The 22,381-nt window shown below is 38.9% G+C and overlaps 1 protein-coding gene across 21 annotated transcripts in view; it reads right to left on the bottom strand.

The window, feature by feature from the left end:
• Window positions 1–22,381, bottom strand: part of ATP2B2 (ATPase plasma membrane Ca2+ transporting 2) — a 410,328-nt gene that overhangs the window by 33,863 nt on the left and 354,084 nt on the right. For all 21 annotated transcript variants that reach the window (XM_032698697.1, XM_032698692.1, XM_032698702.1 and 18 more), the window contains 6 exons: window positions 20,944–21,185; window positions 20,166–20,400; window positions 14,066–14,245; window positions 12,299–12,386; window positions 5,209–5,315; window positions 4,298–4,489 (listed from right to left, as the gene is read on the bottom strand). In XM_032698697.1, the coding sequence (XP_032554588.1) occupies window positions 4,298–4,489; window positions 5,209–5,315; window positions 12,299–12,386; window positions 14,066–14,245; window positions 20,166–20,400; window positions 20,944–21,185 (1,044 nt within the window). The remainder of the gene's footprint in view (window positions 1–4,297; window positions 4,490–5,208; window positions 5,316–12,298; window positions 12,387–14,065; window positions 14,246–20,165; window positions 20,401–20,943; window positions 21,186–22,381) is intronic.

Raw genomic sequence — 22,381 nt, 5'->3', positions numbered from 1 at the left:
AACACATTTGCTCTATAGTTCCAGTAAAAAACTGTTTCCATTTGACTGAACTGCATTTTAAAATCTTTATTTTGTTCATACCCAGATTGCTTTTAACAGCTCCAAACACAATGACCTAATGTTTTCTTGGTGCTGTGGGTATGTGGGGGACAGGAAGCAGGATGAGCCTTGTGGCTTTGTAAAGCACATATAGAACTCTATATGACACCCAGAGATGTGGAAAAATGACTCACTGGAAGTGCAAAACTCCCAATAATCGTAGGCAGAGCTCCAAAGAACCACATTCACTGAACCAATCAAGGGCTCTGCAAAACCCTTGTTCAGAGAGAGTGAAGTCAGAATGCAAGATTTGGTCTCTCCAAAATCCACTGGAAAAAAAAACTATTGGTTTAACCTGAGGCAACAGTTACTGAACAGAAAGGACAATTATACACAAACTCTGATCACTTTAAAAGTATGCACGTGGCAACACAGAGAGACAGGTAAATGAATTAGATTAATTAAAAGATAAGGTGAATGAATGTGGCTCAGCTGCACTGTGCCACACAAACTGCACTGACATAGGACCAGAGCTGTGATCTCGTCACTGGTGTTATGTGTGCACTGGACACAAAATTAAGAGCACCAGTGCAGCCACAGCCTGAGTGTTCCTGATTCAGCTTTTCAACAGAGGCTTTAAGCTCTGTTTTCTTGCATGACACAGATCTCAAAATGCTTTACGTAATCGCAGACCCACAACACAAAAGTTCATTATCAGTCGAAAATTCAGAACTTGTGGCTTGTAGATTGAGCTGCTGTAAACTGAAACGGGGCCCAGTGTAAGTTAGATCCTGTGAGGGGTAATTTTGGCAGCAGCTCTGCTAAGCTTGTCAGAAGGTGACACTGTATCTGTAATTCTTATGCTGTTTAAAATATGATTTCTGTCACCCTAACATGACTTCGTGCTGGGACCCATGACACAGAATAGCAAATGACCATTTGAATTGGTCCCTTGTAGTCTGCATATAATCTTTACATAATGCTGGAGCAGTACTTAGGGTCACACACACTCTGTACATGTGGTTAAACATCTCTTGAAACAGCAGACCAGGACAAAACAGAGAGAGCAGATACTGTGGATATTCTCTAACAGCAGCATCTTGTAGAAGCAGGCATGAAGTAGATAAACAATAAAATAATATTTGTCTAAATTTAACAGAATTAAACTAAACAGTGGTTCTCCGAAGTGGAAGTGGCAAGGAGCCTCACTTTATTAATCTACTTGAGAGAAAAACAGCAGACTCTTAAAAAGACTACTAATGGTCACAGGTTCTGCCTAATGTTTTTCTTAAGCCTCTCCATTGCCCTCCTAAGGTGTTCTGGGCCAAACAAATCACCTCCTACGTGGGCAATGCTTTCTCTGGGTGCCCCTTGGAGGTCTGGTTCCACTCATACCAGTAATTCACACAGTCAGACCCTTCATTAACTCAGGGTTGCTGTGGTCTCACTGGGAGTCCTGCAGGGAGATGACCACATACTCATATTTACATGTGCACCAGTGAAGGATCAAGACTGAATAAAATTAAGTCTATTAAGTTGCAAAGCACAAGTCATATGTTAAAAAAAAATAAAATTAGTCCTAGCAAAGTTTTTATTATCTTTGTAGTTCCTTTAAGCACAAACAGTAGAAACCATAAAGAGTAAGTGTAAAGGAAGTTTCATCCTAAAAGCATCCCAGTGAGCTGGTTCTGAACAGCAGAACAGTTTTTTTGAGAGATGCTGTCAGGAAGCACAGAACAAACGTTACTGCTTACGTAGAATTTTTCTCATTCTAGACTTGATGAAATATTACCAAAAAGATAGCCTGTGTAATATTCATTAACCTGAATATTAAGGGTGGACTAAAATCATGCTCTGTCTGTCAAAGAAAGCCAAACTGACTACCTAAAAGCAAAGTAAAATTCAGTCCCAATGTGGACTTCCTTTATATTCATTGTGAAGGTCCCGGGAAGCTATGCTGCCTTTTGGACACTATAGATTTTAGCTCCGCTTTTCTGCTAAGGACTAAAATGTTTCAGTCAAAATAGCAATTGAAGACCTGTGCACAGTTCTGCAGATTCAGATCTGTGTGTGTGCACCTCAACCATTGTATGCAAGATTTTTTAGTGCAGTCGTGCATTTTGTGCCGGAGCTATTTTTTCATAGCAACCAGAGGGTACAGTATGTTCTCAAGTGCAATTTTTAGTAAAGCTTAAGAGCCAAACAGAATGTCCTTTCACTGGTTGGAGTCAAAGCCTAACATAATAATGTTCATTGGCGAGGCAAAATCCTTCTTGAATGAGACAGAACCAAGAGCTGCCCGAGATTATCCGCGGTCAGGCCACGGAGTGGAAACAACGACAGAGGAAACAACTGCTGCCCTTTTGCCACCATTTCATTTTCAGCTCCTTTCAGACCTCTCCTCTGCATCTGCATCTTTTACTGCCAAGTCGAGGAATTGCAAGGAAATACAGGAATTCTGGGAGTGTCCATGAGAACCTGTAAACAGGGACAACAGACTTGGCAGGCTCAGCGATGGTCTTACAGACCACTGGGGCCGTATAAATGCACTGGGGCTGATCCAAACCCTTCTAGAAGCCAATGGAATGATTCAAAGGATGAAATTAAAAAGGGGAATATACTTGCACTGATTATACACTTCACATCTGCTTAGACTTGATTTAAAATAGTCCTTGCACCGATGCAGTAATGTTTAACCTCTTCAGGAATAAAATAGAAATTCCTTAGCTAGTGAATAGCTAGTGAAGATCCTTTGTCCTTTCGCAAAGCAACTGAAGATGCTGGACATAAAACAAAAAATTTCACCTTAAATAAATGTTGGTAGGCAGCAACTGAATAAAAGCTGTCTACAAAACAGGGTTTTAAAAGAAGCCCTTGACTCAGTTCCAGTGATGCTGCTCTTCCCACCTAAGCCCTTTTTTTGTATATGGTTTTGTACCACTCATAAAAATCTCCTGGAGTTTTAGTCCTTTTCCTTCTGTTATCAGCAACAATCACTTCACAGCTAAACATTTTCTCAATATGCCTGAAAATATTTCCCAAGGGAAGAGGGAACCTCATCCAACTTCGCTGCAACATCACTAGTTCTGTCCCTCAGCACAGGCTCAGTTGTGACAAGGCACCACCATGGCCTCGAAATATCAGTCAGGACGTAGGAGAAGTTTTACCTCATGGTAAAGGTACCTGGGTCTCTGGTTGCAAGTATCAATTCCATGATCACAGTGTAAGTTTACCCCCAAGCAGAGCTGATGATTTATTCATTGGTTTGCTCAGGTGTTCATGAGGTGATATCTAGCTGTGGAACAGGTATGGCATCTGTGTGATGCACCATGGGGGGAAGCATCAGCTTTCCCATAGCTTGTCTCAATCCAAGGAGGCATTTTGTAACAACACCTGCCTGCAGCACCTGAAATATGTATTATTTTAGGCAGTGACAGCACTAAAACCTACATTTTGCTATTTTCTATTCAAAGACCAAACTCTTATACTCTACTTAATTCACCCTTTTTTCTCTTTAGGGAAAAGAAAATTGTATTTTATTAATCAAAAAGCAATAATGTGAAGGTAAGAAAATGTGGTTTGCCTTCAGGTATGCTTTTTATAAAAGACTTAAACGTGTGGCATGTGAACCAGGATTGCACTGAGGGACTGATGGAGAGGAAGAAAAGAGATGTCAAAGTCCAACTCTATGTTTCATTTAATTGGTTTGTCATTTGCATCTGAAATTAAAAAGAATTGCCCAAAAGCAACAAAATAATTTTATCAGTCAAAAAGATCCCCTGCTGGGATTACTTCTGTGTGGCAGTACTGCTCTCTTGAAAATAATAATCCCATTCCATAATCCATCAAAAGCACATATTTAACAGTGAAATATTCTGAGAGGAAAAGGCAAATTGACATAACCTCTTCCTTCTCCTAATGCCTGACATTGTCTGTCCTATCATCAGGCTCAGGGATGACAATAATATGTAATTAAGAGCAGGGAGGTATATAGAGGCAGCACAAAAATTAACAGCTCCTAAACAAAGCTAAAGAAACAGCAAGTTTTCTCCAAGAAACAACAAGTTATTCTGGGGAGAAGGTGGGTTAGTGCACTTCCATACACCAACAGCTATTTAACATCGAGCAGTTCAATCCTGAGTACACTTAAAATGCTTAGAACTTCAAAAAGCATATTTGCTGCTTACAAAGGCTCAGATGTGAGCCACCAGCACTCAGAAAATGCAGTGTGGTGGGATGTGGCCCTGGGTTGCCTCACCTGAGTGATGCAGGCCCCAGTGAAGGCCACGATCACGGCCACGATGTTCACGGTGAGCTGGAACTGCAGGAACTTGGAGATGCTGTCGTAGACGTTGCGGCCCCACATCACAGCCTTCACGATGCTGCTGAAGTTGTCGTCTGTCAGGATGATGTCAGAGGCTTCCTTTGCAACATCTGTCCCCGCAATACCCTGGAAAAATCAATCGGAAACGAAATGAACCACTAGAAAATACAGGGGCAGGTAGAACTCAAATCTTCCTGCTCATTCCAAGTCCACGGTTGTACAAAGGTTTCCCAGCATTGTAACAGTGGCTGCTGAGTGTATTCTGCATTTTATATTTGCAGGAATGTAGCTCATTTGGTCTATTTTTTGAAGTGAATAAGGACGCAGAAAAGGGAACTGACAGAGCAGTGGAATTCATGTGATGATAGTTCTGAGTGTTTTAAGTTATCAGCTTAGTAACTACTGATCTTCTAAGTTATTTTTATCATGAATGATTTTATAAATATATATCATCGGAATTGGTAATAAAAATTAAAATTATGTATCTTAATATATACAGTCAGAGTACACTTGGAAGACATCTTTATGTTTAGTGATGGATTTTATCAAAGCTAAATAGTATTCTGCTGTTGGGAAGAAAATACTTCATTTTTCTGTGTGGACACAGGATTCTGCATATAGCCAAGAATTACTTTAGGCAAAGTATTGAAAAAGTATCAAAATATGCAGCAGCAGTGAATCTGACACAGTAAATTAAAGGATTCTGATGCAACATTACTCTCTCCCTCCAATATATGTCTTCCCTGACAAGTAACAACTAAGCAACTTAACATTTAATGAACGAAAAACCTCTCTCAACACATTTCTAATGACACAAATATCAACAAATATGCTGGAGATTATACCATTGCAAAGCCAACATCAGCTTTTTTAAGTGCTGGTCCATCGTTGGTTCCATCCCCAGTCACAGCTACCACCTGCCTCTGCTCCACCTGTGTGCTGTCAATGATACCTGCAAAACAGGGACAGGACTGTGTGTACAGACAGATGGAAAATAATCAGCAAGACAAAACATCCCTCCAAAAAAGCAGGGCCTGGATAATACAGAGCTCATAATACCACACAAGTCTTACAGAGATCAACAGAGTTGATCTTGAAGGAAAATAATGATGAAAGCAGTGTCATCACTCTTACACTACTAGACATCACTATTAGAAATTACACGGAAAGTTCTGATCCTGCATCATCAACACATCAACAAAACCTGCACAGACTTCAAAGGGAATGAGATCAGCTCATTATGTCCTTTAGGAAGGCTTTTACTACTTAAAATTATGTGTCACAGTAAACCCATCACTCTGATATATGGAAAGGATTTGCCAAAGACTTAAGTTTTTAAGACGTGATTGCTTAAGGCTCTCCCAAACTGTGCCCAAACTGTAATACCAGCTTTACTAGAAGGCCTTCTGGCAGTCAGTTTAACCTAAAGATAAGAAACATCATTGCTGAATTTGATTTAGCTGCAGCCAGATGAGCATTTTAACAGCCGTGTTCAATTCTGCCAAGGAACGATTAAGAAGGTAGAAAATAATTCTTTGAATTCTGGAGCCAAACATTTTAATAAATAGACATAATAAAATAATTTCTACTTTCATTTTGAGATCATTGGAGAAAAGAAAGTGCTTCTCACTTGGTGAATCAATTTTCACACAACTAGCCTGCAGGGAAGTATTTTCCACTTATGCAGATAGGGAAAGTAAGGAAAAGAATGAAGAATTTTTCTATGGCTACAGAAACAGCCCAGTTTTCTTAATGGGATGTGGATGGATCATTCACCACTCATGTTTTTATTTCCATGTCAGAGTCCATTTGAATATGGGTCCAGAACACAGGATTATTGTATAGGATACAAGAACACCTCTCCATATTAATAACTTAGGGGGAGAAATGACAAAATTCCTTATGCTAAAACATTTTGCACAAAGTCATAACCTCTAAAAACAATTATCAAAAACCTACCCAGTGTGAAAAGCTTTCACTCTACTGTGAAAAAAAAAATCACTCCCATATCAGATAACTAACCAGAAATAGGAAATTGCAGATTACAGAGCAATAGCTGCCTCTTGGCAAGGTTCAGGCTTATCAGGCACCAGAAGATTGCAGTGCAGTGTGGCAGCAGTTAGTGCCCTGTATTTGTCAGACTTATGAAAATCAGAAAACAACCCCTATCTCAGATAAATGGCACATTATTCTGATAAGATCTTACAATTACAGCTTGCAGTTTGTTGGGCTGATTTGCCTTTGGTATTATTAAGTAAACAGGGACATCATCCCTCATTACTACTAAAAACATTTATCTTGGTCTTCCCCTCTTATTATTTACACATCCTTTGATGTTAAATTTGTAGTTTAACCTTCTGTCAAATCTCTGACACATTAAGGTAGTAACTGCCCCAAAAGAGGTAGATGGCATCTTTTGCTAACTGAGTTCCAAATGGGAGCACAACTCAAATCAAGTTGAAGAGGTTCTAATAATCTCCTAATAGATATAAATGGCTATAAATAGTGACTACTGTTGATGACTATACTACCACTGCCCTGCATCAGCCAATTGCTGGATGCTCCTAAGTAATTTACAGGGTTTGGTAGTCATTCTCAAGGTTTAGTAGTAATTTTTATCCCTAAAAGCAAACTGTGCAGCTGGGATAAACCCAGATCACGGAACTTCATAACCAGCAGCCATAGAAAAACAGAGATAAAATGGTCTCAGTTATCACCAGCATCTGCAGTGCAGTGCCATCAGAAATATGGCAATGCATGGCACAATATTATGGGGATGGATCTCAGTGCTATCCATGGGAAGAGAGAAGGTCTTTGCAAAACTGTCATTTGTACATCAGACAAATTTCTAAAATGGAGCGGTAGCAATAATTTGGGATTCAGAGGATTTATCACAGCTACACTTACGCTCCCTGACTTCTACCTGCTTTTTAATCTGTTCCCCCTCCCCCTTCCTCACACTGCTGAATGTTTGTCTTCTTTCCAGCACTCACCTCCTTCCAAACCCATTTACTTTTTATATTTTTTAACATCATTCTGTTCGTGGCTGTGATAAGGTTTCACCTGAAGGATTTTCTTCAGTATCGAGTAACATATAATATTAACAACTGTATAATATTTACAACAGTGTAAGGAGACCAAAGAGAAGAGTGATGCCCAGTAAAGGCCCTCCCTCTGTAGTTCTGAACTGTGGAGATCAACTGCTCAGTGAAAAATGGAACTGAGGACACGACCTGACAGACGGCCAGGAGAGAGAATGACCATTGCTTTAGCATTCCCTGGCCTTTCCACTCATTCTAAGTGGTTAAAAAGAAGCTCTGGTATTAATTAGTCATGTCTAACATTAGGGAAATTTCTTCAAAATAAACTGCTTTGCTCCAGCTGGATGTTTACACAGGGTATTTTAAGAAAAACAGGTTTGCAACGTGCATTGGGAGAATTCTTAAACTCTCAGCAAAGCTTCCTGCCAAAACAGCCTTGGTTGTTTAATTCCCTCACCTTAAGCTGTTTGACCATGACTTTCTTCTGTCAAAAAGAATTTTATTCTACAGCCACAGGAACACACCTAGAGCATAACATTACAGTGTGTTCCACGCAGGGACTTTGCTGACGTGGCAGGAATTTGGGAAGGAGGCACAGAACTTGCACAAGGTATAAGTTTTTCAGGGCAAGCAGCTTGTTTTGGATGAGGGAAAAGATCATATTTAAAACAACTATGTAGAGCTGTCAAGAAGGGCACTGTATGCATAAGCTTGCTATAAAAAGTACCAGCACTGCATATGCAACTGGAATTTATCCTGGATTTCCCACCTCCCTCCATCTAACATTAAGAAAGCATTAAATGAAATGCACTCAGGATAATAATTTAAAGAATATTAACCAACAATGCCTCTTCCATTCCTTTAACAAGGAGTTATTTATACCCGTGGCTCAGATCACAACCATCAAATGTAGCCTCAGGTTCTCCCTTTATTGTAGAACAAATGCTGCTCTATTTAAACAATCCTCACTTGCATTGTCACCCTTAGAGTGCATCAGTAAGAAAACCTTGGCTCTGGGAGGAAAAAAAAAAAATAAAATCCTGGTTTCTATGTTTGTTTCTGTCTCAACTGATTAACTCCAAACAGGCAGGCAGGAAAAACTCAGCTGCAGCTGAGCATTTCCAAGGTGCACATCAGTTCAGGTGTTAGCAAAGCTGATCCTCCCAGAAATATAAATCCACAGATTTATATTTCTTTGGCAAGCTGAACACAGAGACAGATGCAGTAATATATTTTCATGTTCATGTTCTCTTCAGATTAGTTTTTAATGCTGCCAAACCTCCTTGTTAATTTAAGAGGAATTTAGAAAGTCTGTCTGAAAGAGAAAACTCAAATAATTCATTTTAGCTACGGGCTTCAGTGAGTGCTTGGATAGAGCTTTGAAGGGTAATGTGGAAATGTTATATTTGACATTACAGACAGCACGGGCAATTGTTAACTGAACAGTCCCCCCCAAAGCTCAGGATATCAGAATGCAGAGCAGAACACAGCTAAAACACCAGGGTTTCTAAACTAAACACGAAGCAATCGTGCTCTATGTTGTATCACTGAAACCCTAAAGGGGAACCTTGAAGGCATCAGTGCCCCCCAGGCCTGCACTTCACACACCCCACGGAACCCAGGCTGTATTTACAGAGCACAGACCTCCAGGCTCAAATGCAGGAGAGCTCCTGCTTTCTTTAAAGCATTTTTAGGTTCTTTGCTTCAGGCTGAAGTTCTTACGCTGTGGAACAGGTGAACTTTCTGAATATTTCTTCACAGGAATTTGAAGAAAAATGAGCTTTGGCATTTTCTCTCCCATGGAAATCAAACCCAGTCGCAACTTGCAACATGCTGATATTTAATTTTAGAATTTCAATTGATGCAGTTTTCTGTATTTTTGTCATTCTACCCAGTCTCGTGGCACGTCGACATTAATGAGGTTGTAAATATAAAACCACCCCACGCAATAATATTTGAAATATTTTAGTAATTAAGGGTAATTATTACTAATCTTTTCTACTTTAAAGTTCCTTTTCTGCTTGTCAACAAACCAGCCTTACATGAGAATATCTGATTTCAATATTTTTTAAATATGAGGTTTTTAAATTATGTTTTAATATCACAAAAATAATTCCAGTCTAATTTGAATATATTGGGAAATATGTATAATTGGTAAAGTGAATATTTCTTTTATCTTCATCTTCTATATCTTCTTCTACACTTTCTGATGATATTTCCCATCAACACTAAAGAGATTTTTCCCACAGTATTTTTTTTAAAAAATGACAATTTGGAATTATTTCAGCAATAACATTATAAGGACAAATCAGTATAAATGATGTGTGGTTTTACTTGTTATATTTTGAAATTCGGTAAAAAATATGAAATAATAGCAACAGGTGCCTTAAAATCCATATTGTATTTCGGTAGGACTGAGATATCTAAGATTTTTATTTCACTTAAATAGCTTGTGACAATAAACCACTTTCGAGTAGCTTTTTTCCAATCCACCTCTACTTCAAAGCCATAAATATTTGAAAGCAACCATGTGCCCAGCCTGGAATGCTGAACCATGCCTTTCTCTAGTCCCTTAGCAGCAGTAAAAACGAAAAGGAAAAATAAAAATGATCCTTTTGCTGGGTGGGATTGTGCTATGTTAACGAGAAAAAAAAATATTCCCTCCAGCAGCTGCATGGCATTAAAAATTAAATATGAAAAAAGTTTATTTTCTGATGTGTGTTTTTAGCCCAGAGCAGATAGAATACATCAAAGGAGAGAAAATCCTCTTGATCCCTCAAGTGTCTGAGAAAAACATAACATTTTAACAAGAGGCCCAAAACTAGTGAACATTTAAATAGTTTCTTGTAACTTTTAATGGCCCCTGGGGTATTACCAGCCAAAAAAATTTTATCATGATTTCCAGAGACTTGTTCTTGAACTTCGTTAGATACTTAATTGCTCTGTCACTTGACCTTGCCACATCTTTAAAACATTAATTGCATCAGTTGCACATGGCATTCAGTAGTAAATATCTTTGGCATTGTCAAAGTGCATATGCTATAAAACATCAACAATTTCTTGCCTTTTTTTTTTTTTTTCAGTTCTCTATTGATTTCAATTTCCCTGGAAAAGGTTTCATTTTCCTCTTAAGGGAAAATCCTGAATCATTCAGATGACTACTCCCAAGGGACTTATTTAATCCACTTAATGAAACACAAATTGTTGTGTTTCTGAAACAAATAAACTATTAGGCTGTACTATTATCTGTTCTTTAAGAGGTCTAAGACAGGATTTTATATGCACAAGTGAAGGGAGGAGACTTCAGCTGACTTTGTGCTGTTTTCATCCTGATATATGGAGCTAACAATGCTCTCCAAACATTTTCAATCCTCAGCACCTATCAGTAAAATGCTTTCCAGCACATCTCCCCCAGATATGTATATCATTTATAAATTACACATTTTGACTACTATACTAATAAATTGTGGACATTACAAAACATACATGGAAAAGGAGGAGGCAGAGTTTAAACAGTATGTCTCCACCTGCCCCATCCAGCATTAGTGCCAGGGTTTACAAGATATGGATTGTTCAGGAGAACTTCAATGTTTCCAGAGCTCTTCCCGCTCACCAATTTCAATCCCAAAGGACCCAACTGATCCAATCTTCCAATTCACAGTGGAACTTTTGCTCTAAAGACATTCAGACATTTTTAAAAATTCCATAATGCTCAAAAGCCTTTGTAATCAGTCACGTATGGAGTCATGGCCAGGAAATCTTGTACACCCAGAGGATTCCCTATCTGAATGTGAATTACTATTTAAGTAGTCAGCCAACTGAAAATGTGTCACTGATCAGCTGGGTCTTATCCTGAATTTTAGCTCCTCCAAGATTTGCTAAGAAGGGGCTCTCCAGACCTTCCAGGGCCTTAGCAAAATAATCCAGCTCTTTCTTCCTCAGGAAGCCAGGAAAGAGCCATCTGCCAATGGTTCTTCCGCCTGTGCCAATCCCCCATCCCAGCATGGCTAAAAATGACGTTTTTGCTGATCAGAAACTGTCTGATTTCATCAGCTCTCAAGTGTGAGCTTCAAAGTCAACAGAATAAGATGTCAAGTCATCAAAAATCGCGAGTTACAGTTACGAAAAAGGCCCTATAAAGAAAATTGGAAACCAATCCCTCTTTTACAGAAGCATTCCATCTGCAGACAGCACGGGGAGAGAACGTCATTTGTATAGTGCAGTTTTTACAGGACAGACTCTAAAAATACAGCCAGAAATCCAAAGGAAGCCAGTGCAAATCATACAACTAGTGAGTCTATAGGAACAGGGAATTGGCTCAAAATCCCCATCTCCACTCATGTAATGCTAATGGGGGCAGCTCCGAGTTACACCATCACAAAATCTGCTACTGTAACAGCAAAAGTTTCTTTATCTTGGAATATTCTTTAAAAATAATTGTCGGAGAGCAGATGCACTTGAGAGACTTGATTCACTCTGAGATTGTTCTCATCTTAAAGGTATAGGCAAAGACTATAAAATCTGTCCCCTCTTGATGATATGAGTAACACCCTGTTTCTCAACACTATTTGCTTTCTGACCAGCAAACACACGTTTTCCCTTCCCATCTAGAGCCTCATTCCAGTCCAATTCAAAGTCACAAGGCAAATATGAGATTGTCTCTATCTATTTGCCAAACATCTTATTGGTATTTCTCCTACTCCTGCCAAAGAGTTCCCTATTATTTTCCATCTTGAGGCTGAGCACGAACAGCAGTGACCTGGTTACCGAGAAAACTTCCTCACATTAAGGAGAGATGTGCAGTTAAAGGCAACAACTCAGCTATATTTGTGACAGTAAAATCTTCACAAGGCAGATGCTGCAGTAACTGTGGCATTAATTTCCACACACCCACCTTTCACCAAAGTGTGTTTGTCCGTGGGGGACGAGCGAGCAAGAACCCGGAGCTTTGGCCAGATTTTGTCAATCCGCTCCTGCTCAATCTGGAGAGGGGAACACAAAAAAAAACCAAACAAAAACAAAAAAACCACAAACAAAACAATTAACCCGTGATTAGCAAAATGCATAACATATTTGTGTCTATGTGTCTGACAATTCACTGCTCAAACCTGCAACTTTTCTCCAAAAGCACAGGGGAATTACAACAGTCATCAAGCTCAAAAAAGGCAGTTTATTACTACCAGAGCTCAGCTGTTGACTAACAGGGAAATTTTGCCACAGTATCTAATCAGCATTTCTTAACATCTTTATGGATAAGTCCACATGACTGCAGATATAGGATTGGGGAACTTCTCAAAGCTTATCAAACATGTTTACAAGTTTGTTGCTCTACTCTTCATTTTAATCCAAGTTCTTCATTTGGCACCAACAATGGCAAAATTTTCCCTGTACAGCAACAGGAACAAGGACAAATCTGCTGCATATACCAACATTCCCAGGATTCCATTCATCAATGCAAGGAGTAAAGGACTGTGTCTGCTCATTAATGATGGACTCAAAGAGACAGCATAGATTTTACTTTTTTAGAGCTGACTTCCAATATCCTGTGCGTGAGCTCCATCATTTATGAGGAGTTAAAAATCCTCAGAAGAATAGATTTTTATGCAAATCATTAATGTGAGTACATTAGATAAAGTGGAATAAATTAAAGAAATGAGAGGAGCTGGTTCTCAGAACAGACTGCATTTTTAGGAGCAAAATTGCTGTTGAGCCCCTTCTCCTCCTTACTATAAACCTATACTAAGCTACTATGTGCTTAGTTTTGACTTCTTGTAGACCAGTGGATCTAAAAACTTCAGAATTAGGCCAGCACTGAACTGATACCGGCTCTGCATCAGGAAAAGTAAAGACTGGAATTTCACTGCTGTTTTGAACTGGAAAAGGCTGGGGGTAGGAAGAAGCAGCAATATTTCCAAGGAGCCTTTACCCGTCTGAGGAACACGCCAGCACAGGAGAAATATTGCAGTGTTCTCACTGGGTTCTGATAATACATTATCCTAGTTAGAACAGCTGGGCCCAGTTCATCACTGTGTGGGTGTAACCCAAAACTGTGTGTTCTATAGCCTTCCATGCCATTGCCCAGAAACTGTTATCAATAGAACATTTACACCCTCTGCCCAGAGCATTCCTGACTCCTCAGGCTGTAAACTGGGTGTTCAGAGGCCTGGGAGACAGGAGAGTGCTCCTGTCCTCACACCCATTGTGGAACTCCCCTCCCTGAGGGAGGTACTGGGCATTCCTGCCTGAACTGGAGGATGTATAATCTTGGAGTCTTGGGACTTTTTTAACCACTCGTGGGATCCAGAGGAAGACTGTAGACCACCACTCTCAACCAGACTGAGACCACCATTCTCAACTGGACTGCAATCACCACTCTTGACCAGACTGCACCAGCACTCCCATCAACAGGTTTTCCCCTCTCCTTTTACTTTGGACTCAAGAGGCCCAACAAACACCACTCTGTTCATGCCCCAGGGTGCTGGGTTATACATTTGGGTTTTGTGGGTTAAAACCAACTGTTTGTCTGTATAATCGTATTCATTGTATTATTTTATTAAATTGTTATCCTGACTTAAAATCTCTCCTTTGAGTTGAGTTCACCTCCCCTGCTGGTTAACCTTTGAACCAGCACACACATTCACAGATTTAGGCTATGAATTACCTCTCCCTTCTCATTTCGGATCCTCCTGTTGAACTCTTTCCCTTCGAGGCAGAGGAAGTCTTCCCCTGGGTGGATGATGCCACATTTGATGGCGATGGCCCGGGCCGTGTTGATGTTGTCCCCGGTGACCATGCGGACTGTGATCCCAGCTCGCTGGCACTTCCTTATGGCTTCTGGGACCTGCCGAGGCGAGAGAGCGGGAGAGAAAATTCCCAGATGAGAGCTGAAGTGCCACTCAGAGGTGTTCCCAGCCGGAATATTTCGAGGCTGAGAAATCCGTGAAGCAAAAAGAGAACTCAGACGTGTTATGGCTTATTATTGTTTCTCGGCTCTTGGGGAACTGAGCTGACACCACGGGCAAGGCAAACCTTGCATGAAGAAGCAAAAAAACCTGTCTTTTAGATCAGTTGCCTAAAGTTTCTCCTGACTTGAATACAAATGAGTGCTCTGCAGCTTTATTGACCTTCAGCAGCAAAGTACAGCGTGCCGAGCCAAACATAGGTGGGAATATGAATGCAGAATACACATATTTTATGCAGACAATTATTTGACTTCTGAGCCAAGTTTTCTTTCAATAGGATTATTTTTGAAGTTATTGTAATTTAGCACTATCACGCTAATTTGTGCTTATCAACAGGTGAAATTTCTAAACATAGGAGTTTAAAATCACATCCATATTTTATGTATTTCAAAACCTTAAAAATGAAACATGACTTTAGTTCTGCTCCTTTCTGCACAAGATTAACTTTTCCTGCTGCCCAGTGAGAGAGTATTCAGTATGTGACAGGGTCTGTGAGATTAATACAGAAGCTGTATAATGACTTGGCATCATATACATCTTATTTAAAAAAAAAAAAAAGAAAGATTTTTATAATTAAAATGTACAAGATCTGGGAGATTCATTCCTAACATTTAAATAAAACTCTTTTAATACAGCTATTTGGGTATATGAAGCTTACAGAAAGGCTCCATGTCTACAGCTCAATTTCAGATGGGGAAAAAAAATCCATTCCCTTAAACTATATCATAATTCAGGATCATTTATAAATTAATATCACTAACCAACTAATTCTGTCTCAGGATATTTTTACATTATTACGAAAGCATTATTTCTTCAAGACAAAAATAACAATATTATTTGACAGGGAAGAATAAGAAATGTGTTTAACACATCAAGAACAGCCTAAATAAGTATGTTCAACACATCACCACTTCTCTAAATTTCATTTTTACCTTAGAAGGATCTAAGGACTCACCATGATGACTGAAGCCCTTCACAGAGCTACAGGAAAATGAACTGCCTTAGTACAGAATACAGCAAAGGACAGATGAATATAAATATATATAATATACATATGTGTGTGTGTATAAATAAATATTTTTTAAAAACTATTTTATAAAGGGTAATAAAATGGACATTACTGGCTACAATATGAAAGCTTGTCTATATTCTTCTTGCCAGTTCAGTGCACCTTGTGGGTCACAACCTCTGTCATAGATATAAGCATACTGCAGAACTCAACACCAATTGGAGGGGATTAATCTCATCTGTTAGTGTGAAAAAATGTTAAGAAAAAGAGACACCATCTACAAGCTTGCACTGCTAATTTTGTGCATTTCTAGATATTTTAATTTCCTCTGTGGCCACAAGGATGTGACACTGCTGAGGGCAGGAAACTGCATTTACGTGACAACCCTTGCTCTGAGCCAGAGTGGCAAATTCTGCACTCCTAAGGATTTCCTGGGGCCACAAAAGCTGAATATCTCAGACTGAAATTATGCACCCTTAAACCATACCGTAGATCATGGTTATTCTAACCAGTGGATAATTTCACATCATGTTTCTGTATATTTATTACAGGCAGTTGGGAAGCTTTTATTTTCCAAAATGCCTCACCAAACCAACACCTAATTGAGGACCATAATAGTGCTTTTCCCGTGAGTACAAGGAAAATCACCCCACTCCCAGAATGCGTCCCCAGAACGTGCTGTTTGCAGAATGGCTCTGTCAATACAAATTACAGAACCAAGGGAAGAATTCAGGGACAGAGTTTTATCTTCCAGTTCCCTCATCTCTCACTGAGAATATTCTTTCCACAAGTTGTACCCTGGAAGAATTATTTGGACCTCAAGCCTTTCAATATTATGAAATAGATTTCTAGACAGGAATGTACAATCAGATTAAATCTATTACTTAAGCAAATGACTCCTGATCTACCCAGTTTCCACATTAATAATCCTGACTATATCCCATTTGTCAATTTGAAATGCCCTTAGTATCCACTTTAACTGTGGTGACCCTCATGCATAGGACATGACAGATTTAGATGACTATCTGGAAAAGCAGAACAGTGTATGAACCATGAAGGAGAAAAATAAATTACAGTGCAAACAGAAAAAAATGGTCTATTCCCACAAAGTACCAGTCCTATTAAACAAGGTCAGGGCAGGACAAGCTAGTTTCAAACACATCTCAAACTTGCATATAACGAGAGAAATCATTCTATTTTCCTCTTCTGTCATTTTCTGGACAGCTGGTGGGTGATATCTGATTTAACACTGTGTACAGTAATTACAGTTAAAATATTGTTCGTATTTTTTTATTGCTTTAAGGGAGAAAGAGTGTTGGCAGACTGAGTGGGCAGTGGAAGCAGATATTTTCCATCAGTTTTGCAGAGCTTAAGTACACATTGTACAATATCTTGGTTTATTTTCTGTCTGCAAAGAAAACCTTCCAATGCATGCATGCATGCATAAAGCATCCAGTGCAGGAATCTCTTTCTGAATCAGGTGACAAATAAATGGCAGAATTTGGAAGTGATTTACGTTCATCTCCCAGAAATAACAGACTGTGGGTGTTCATTGGCAAATCAGTGTAAAGCAGTTCAGACTCATTAAAATCAAGCCAGAAAGGCTGTCAGAATCAACAGAGGACCTCTGCAGGAACAAGACATCATTTTCTTTGTTCTCTTCTTGTGTATTTATCAAAGACAAATAAAAAACCACACACACACACACACACACACGGAGTGTATATAAATATCAAGCAAGTAGTGCTTGATAAATCCAGCTCCTACTAACAAATAAACTGGTGTGTGAATTAACCTGGGAATAATGCAAAAGCCACAGGCGTCCATGGCTGGCATTCCAGACAGATCTGGAGAGTTGCTGGACATCACTGTTGAAGAATTCATGCAAATAGTTTCTTTTAATGCACAGAAGGAGATGTGAGTGCAAGGAAGCTCCCAGCAATACCACGAGAACAGGTGCAGCACTGAAACCAGGGCAGCAGGACCCCACTGACCCCACAGGGATTCCCAAGGGGAAACATTCCATGGATGCACAGGAGCAGCTCTGTACACACCATTATCCATGTGTTAGCTCCAACAATGAACTTAGGGAAAAGGGAAAAACTGAGCCTTCCCCAGGAAACATGGGAATGTAATGTAAGTGAAGATAAAGGCTGCCAGGATGATGAGATTGGATTGTTTCATTGGAACTACTTAATCTATCACTTCTGTCAGAATAAATTCTGATATCCACGAATGCTGAGAATATCAATAAAACAGTAGTTATAGTAGTATTTCTAATTTTTGTGGTTTGTTTTTTTTTTTTTTTTTGCCAGAGAGAAAGCACTTTGAAAATTCATACACTCCAGTGGTGACTCCATCAATGATTGGGCTTAATTCTGGCAAAATATTGATATTCCTTATAACTACTCAACATCTTTGAATTTGCATCAACAATGGTGATTTTATACATGTATATTATGATATTCCAACCAAGTCAGACATTCCTTCTCTAGGCAGGTTTTTTGAAAGTTATAGTTGTATTCTGGTTCCGGGTTTTTTTGGTTCATTTCTTTTTTCCTATGGTACAGTTACTGCTTTTTACTAGTGTGTGGAGTGGTAATAATAGCAATAATTCAAACATTGTTTTAGATGCAATTATTTAAACACTGTGTTCGATGTTCCCATGACGTTATTATCACTTTGAAACAGTCAAAAGGGATAAGGTGAGGAAAAAACCAAAACAAAGCACTGAGTCCCAAGACCCAGATGGGTTTTACCAACATTTGGTAGAATTCTGAAATTCTAAATATTTGATTGTGTGTCTTGCAATGAAGTAAGAAGTGTTGTTGCATATTCTGGTGTTAAACCACAAGAAATTCAATACATTATTCAAATATTTCTTTAGAAATAAGATGTTTTCCTGCCTTCATCTCCTTTGATTCTTTACATAGCAGTCAGATTTGACCTCTTTATTTTTAGCAGCGTTATTCACTTTTACCTCATGCTCCAAAGAAATTATTCCCTACGAGATGAGAGCAGTTCTCTTACAAAACACACTCATAATAATCACATGAAAGGATAGTTTGCAGCTGTTTTCAATAATAACTGCAAATCCCACTGCTACACAACCCCTCAGTCTCTCACACCACAGGTCACCACACTTAAAGCTGTTTTCTAACGTGTATCATGAGTTGATTTTGGAGGGATAGAGGACTCATTGACAGTTCCAGTGGTCACTGAGAAAATCCTTCTGAGTTATATATATATCTATGAGCTAAAGCATTAAAGGAACATTGCAGACACAACTTCTTAAGGATGCTTTAAAACATTTTTCAAGACTTGCAATGTCAGGCGTAGGGACAGATGGATTAGCAGCAAGAGACCATCTGATGACAGATAAAGTGAGTGCTGGTGTTAGTGGAGATAAGGAGTTTATCATACAGTTTTCACCTCAGCAAGGTTTTTTTTATATTATAACCTTGATATTGAAAAATACACTCAGCAATGTCCATTATCGGGTAAAGAACAGTTATGTTGGTACCTGTAGCTGTATTGTGTTAGTTCCCAAAGTTACAGCTCTTACAAGTTTGTAAAAACCTACTTGATAAAGAACTCGGGGAAATAAGTCAGAAAAATGTATAATTTTCATGTTTTAGTAAAAAAAAATAAAACCCCAACATGTCTAGAATTGCCACCAATTCTCAGTGAATCAAATACAAAAATTCCGACGTGGTTAAAAAAGATCCAGCAAAGATGTAAAATGAGACAGAAGAATCAAAAGAGACAAAGATGGGCAACAAACTACTTTTGTGCAGCATCAGAACTGACAAAAAAAATCTGAGTTATCTTTCTCTGACCTCACTCCAAAGCAAACCGTAGCCACTAATCATGTACTGAAGTAACAGCAGGATCAGAGCAAAGAGAGTGGAAACACCTGGATTGTACACTCAGCACTTCAGCTCTGGGACTTACCTTCTGTCACTGCTTCTAAACTCTAAAACTGAATTAATTCTCCACTGCCATCATTAATTAGCAAGCACCATATATATATATATATATGTCAGAACAGTTTCTACCTCCTATTCCACCCTTGGTACTACTGATATATATATATATTATATTATATATGTAATTTAGAAGTGTAGTAGCAGGCACATGCTTCCAGTGTGAACACCTAATACTGATTTTCTCAGTTGAGCTGAGTTGAAATTTTTGTTGTATTTATAGAAGCCATTTAAGCACAGTATCCATGAAACCTTCAGCCTTTTCATGGCAGCCTTTCTTTGTCCAAATATATTAAAAGCAAGTTTTTCTGAGTAGTCATCAGGTACAATTTTAAGACCATTAGTAAAGTGGCAACTGTTACAGTAAACCACAAAACTCCACTTTCTGGAGAAAATGAGCATGTTGTCCTTATAGTCATGGCAATTATAATCACTGCACATCTTCTCTGCTTGCAGAGTTGCACATCACTGAATTATTACAAGGAAAATTCTTTAATGTGTGGGAGCATATTAAAATTTCTGCTGTCCTCCTGCACACTACTCCTCGACAGAAGGTTAAGTCATCTCCACCCTGTAGTTCAAAAAGCCCTATATTTCTTTATTTAAATATCTGTTGATTGATAGTTGATTTTTATCAGGTTAGTAATTTGGCCTTTTATCAAGTAAAGCCTGTTTCTAAAGCTCCCTTTCATCGTCTTTGACGGAACTAATTTAAAAGGATAAGATAAAACCCGTAAGAAACCTGTAATTCAGTTTATATTCAGCTCTCTGAGAAACGTTTTACAAGGTAAGAATTTGACATACCTCTGGCCTCACTGGGTCTTCAATGCCAACAACACAGATGCAAGTCAGGTCAGATAAGATGTCGTTCTCGTTGTCCCAGTCAGGCTCTGGGCTGCTGGAAAAGTCTCGGAAAGCCACACAGATGGTTCTCAGCCCATCACAGGCCATGGGTTCTATGACTTTCTTCACCATTTCATCTCTGTCCCGTGGTCTGAAGACACGAGGTTCCCCAGCTGCATTGAGGATCCTGGAACACCTGTTTTATTTAAGGAAAAAAAAAAAGATTGATTCTCTGTTTGCATGAGTACTGAAAAGTATCTTCCTGTATCTGCTCATTTCAGCTGACACTAATCCGAAGGAAAGTTTTAAGTTTCTAGTGGAAATTTCTAGAAGATTCACTGCTGAAACATCAGAGAGAATTTGTTTGTGACTTATTACAGAGACACCAAGTGCCCTTCATCCATTATTTCCTCAATACCCACGTAATTAATGGGCTTAAAACTTATACTGAAATTGAAAAATATTTATTTTCCAAAGGGGCTAAATGTAAAAAATCCATTTGTAAACTACTGAGTTAGACTCAGATTTTTGGCAGCCAGTGATAAAAACAGGCCAATTTTGCAAGAGTGAGCACTTCAAAAAAAAAAACAAACTGGAAAAGAACATTAACACCTTATACCACTAAAGCGTGTCATATTTCTGGTGGAAGTAGTAAATTCCAAATTTGAAAATTCCCACTTACTAGTGTCAGAATGTTCTGCATTTTAGAAAAACAAGGCAACTAATCCACTGAACTTACTTCTTGAGGACAATTTCAGAGGCCCCTTTGCTGTACATTCGGAAACTGCCATCTGGCATTTTAATAACCGTGCTCATCGACTTCCTTACGGAGTTGAAGGTGTAAACTTTATAGAGCTTCTCCTCAGGGATGAGGCTCCGGACAGGCTCATAATCCTGCTTCAAATCCAGGACAAATCCCAAGAGGCCACACTCTGTCTTATTGCCCACCTGGCGAGGCAGCCCTCCCTCTTTTTCTGGTGGCTGAAGAGAAGAAAAGAGTTAGACATTGGTTTCTCTAATAATAAGCAGGAAACAATTAATGAAGCTACAGCATACAGTCTAAGATCTGAAATTGTGCAGCCACACATCCTCCAGTTTTTAAAAGCAGGGGAAAAATCCACAGAGCTCTAACAGACTTGAAGCATTGCTGCTCACAATGAGAAACATTTCGCTGGTCTCCTGCATTTCTTTTCTTTTAAATTAGCCATTGGCAGCTCAATAGCTTGAGATGGTTGGGCAACACATCATTAAAAATGAAGTGACTTTCTTTAGGCTCAAAACCAAGTAATTCAGCTTCTTGCAAACTGAGGATTTCCTTTTCTCCCTTGCTTAGAGTTACACTGGTTTGCTGATTTTCATGGTTATAAGGGTAAGTTAAAGAAAGTTCTGTCCTTTCTTTCCTAGCAGGCATCTTTATGTAAAAATGTGCGTCCAACCATAACAGTAAAAAATAGGTCTATATCTAAAAGTACCCATTTTTAGAACTAGCACACTTTAGTGTGCTGCTTCAGACAAGAAATGCTTTGTATTAGAAAAAAAATGGAGTACTCTAAACACTGTGCAACTCCTGATAACTCTCAGTCCTTCTGGGACAAGGAAGGCTTTACCTTCACATCCAAAATATAAACAAACATTTCTTGTGCAAACTTTCTTGGAAACATAATACACTCCAAACCAAATGTTCCTGTGTTGTCAAGACTCCAGATCGACCTAAAGGGCTCAATGTGTGAACTATAGACTGTTGATAACTTAAATTTTGTTATGCTCACTAGAATTAGGAAAGGGTTCCTTAAGCTAGGGTCAAAACTTTTCTTATGGGAACCAAGACAAGAAGTCATTTCACAGCTTTAATTTGCACTGAAAACAGATGTGGATTGGATTCAAGACAAGAGTGTAAGTCATCATTTTCAGTGTGAGTTAAACATTTACCTCACATTTTGCAGGACTACGTTCAGAATCCAAGTTTAGTTTCACTGTAGACTTTAAAATCCAGTTTACATCAGAAATGGGATTCCTAAGTAAATGGAATTCCCTATGTCATCCCTCAGTGGGATGAGGGCTTATGTAGGGAATGATTGAAGTTGAGAATCAGTAATTCTGCTGAGATTTGGCTTCTTGCTACAAGAGGGAAAGGGGGATCTTTTAAGTAAGGATTAGTATGTAAGTGTTCCAGATAA

This window comes from Chiroxiphia lanceolata, chromosome 11, assembly GCF_009829145.1.
Source record: "Chiroxiphia lanceolata isolate bChiLan1 chromosome 11, bChiLan1.pri, whole genome shotgun sequence".
Classification (NCBI taxonomy): Eukaryota; Metazoa; Chordata; class Aves; order Passeriformes; family Pipridae; genus Chiroxiphia; species Chiroxiphia lanceolata.
Note: the sequence above shows the minus strand (reverse complement) of the source record. Positions and strands in the feature narration are given on the sequence as shown.